Source organism: Gracilinanus agilis, chromosome 4 (assembly GCF_016433145.1).
Source record: "Gracilinanus agilis isolate LMUSP501 chromosome 4, AgileGrace, whole genome shotgun sequence".
NCBI lineage: Eukaryota > Metazoa > Chordata > Mammalia > Didelphimorphia > Didelphidae > Gracilinanus > Gracilinanus agilis.
The window spans coordinates 458,966,615-458,968,068 of NC_058133.1; the positions used below are offsets into that span (position 1 = coordinate 458,966,615).

At 55.0% G+C, this 1,454-nt stretch overlaps 1 protein-coding gene across 1 annotated transcript in view; it reads left to right on the top strand.

The window, feature by feature from the left end:
* The first annotated feature begins 1,077 nt into the window (after positions 1-1,077).
* GNAI3 (G protein subunit alpha i3) overlaps positions 1,078-1,454 on the top strand; it is a 50,884-nt gene continuing 50,507 nt past the window's right edge. Inside the window, exon 1 of the mRNA XM_044672259.1 lies at positions 1,078-1,326. Within this exon, the coding sequence (XP_044528194.1) occupies positions 1,209-1,326 (118 nt within the window). The 5' untranslated portion in view covers positions 1,078-1,208. The remainder of the gene's footprint in view (positions 1,327-1,454) is intronic.

Sequence of the window (1,454 nt, forward strand, 5' to 3'; positions counted from 1 at the left end):
ATAACTGCTTTTTACATAGTGCTTTGTATATGCATGCTATCATCTGACCTTCATAATTCCATTATGAAGTATTTAGTTATTAAGGTCATTCTCATTTTACAGAGGAGGACACTGAGGAGCAGGTCCAGTGACTGTTCCATGGTCATAGCACTAGGGATGTGGTACAGTGGAAGGAGCACTGGTTCTAGATTCAGAGAACCAAGATTCATATCCCAGAACTGCTGCTTCCTTAACTCTGTGAGCCTGAGCAAGTCAATTCACTTTTTGGTTTCCTCACCTAAAAACAAGGGATTTGGACTCGACTGCCAGTTCTCGATTAATGAGTTTTGTCAGAAATGGGTTTGCCAAGGCGTAATGACTTGGGGCAAGAAGTCACAACATCAGGATTTGAACCCAGGGTTTTTGACTTAAAAACCAGACTTGTTCTTAAGAGGACTCAACAGAGACCTTTCTGGTTCTCACTTATAAAACGAGAGGGTGGAAACAGATGATCTCTAAGCCGCTTTCCATTTTTGCCCTCTAGGAATGCTAGGGCAGGTAGTGGGTGAGGCAGACAAAACGTTTTTTTTTTTTTTTTCTCAGATGAGGAAAAGATTGAGGAGTTATGGACTTTTTGGCTACGTACGGCTAAGAACACAGGGATTACAGGTCAAAGGACCTGAGTTCGAGATCAGCTGCTTAAGGAAGTGACGACGTCTGTTGGTCTTGGTTAAAACGAGGGGGCAGGCGACTTGATCTGGCCGGGGTAGGAGGGCGGCCCCCGAGATGACGCCCAGCCAAGACAGCGGGCTGGGATCTTCGGTTCTTTTGCGTCTCCCTGTCTCGGGCAGCAGGGCTGGAAGGACGATGCCCAAAGAATGTCGGGTTCGTTACTGTGTTCTCCCGCAGCAGACCCCGATAGGCCGGAGTGGGCTGCCGCCCAGGTTAGAGATACCGGCCTGAATTTCCCTTTCCTCCCTCTCTCCTTCCGCGAACCCTGTTCGAACGCTAACGGCCGCGGGGCGTCGCCGGAAGTGGCGTCACGACCGGATATCCGGTCCCCCCAGCGCTACGGAAGGTGACGGACGGGGCCTCCGCCCAGCAGCAGGAACAGCCGTAGCACCCCCAGCGAGAGCAACCTCTGCCCCCGCCTCAGTCCCAGTCCCCGGAGCCGGAGCCTCGGTCCTGTGTGAGTAACCCCGGGACCAGTCCCCACTCCCGCCGCCGCCATGGGCTGCACGCTGAGCGCCGAGGACAAGGCGGCGGTGGAGCGGAGCAAGATGATCGACCGCAACTTAAGGGAAGACGGCGAAAAGGCAGCCAAGGAGGTGAAGCTGCTGCTGCTCGGTGAGGACTCCCTATGGGGGGACTGCCCTGGAACCTGGGAGAGTGTGACTGGGGGGAGCAGAAATGTGGGGGGCCGGGAGGGTGTGACCGGGGAGGGAGTGTGGGGGGCCGCGGGAGGGCGTGACGGG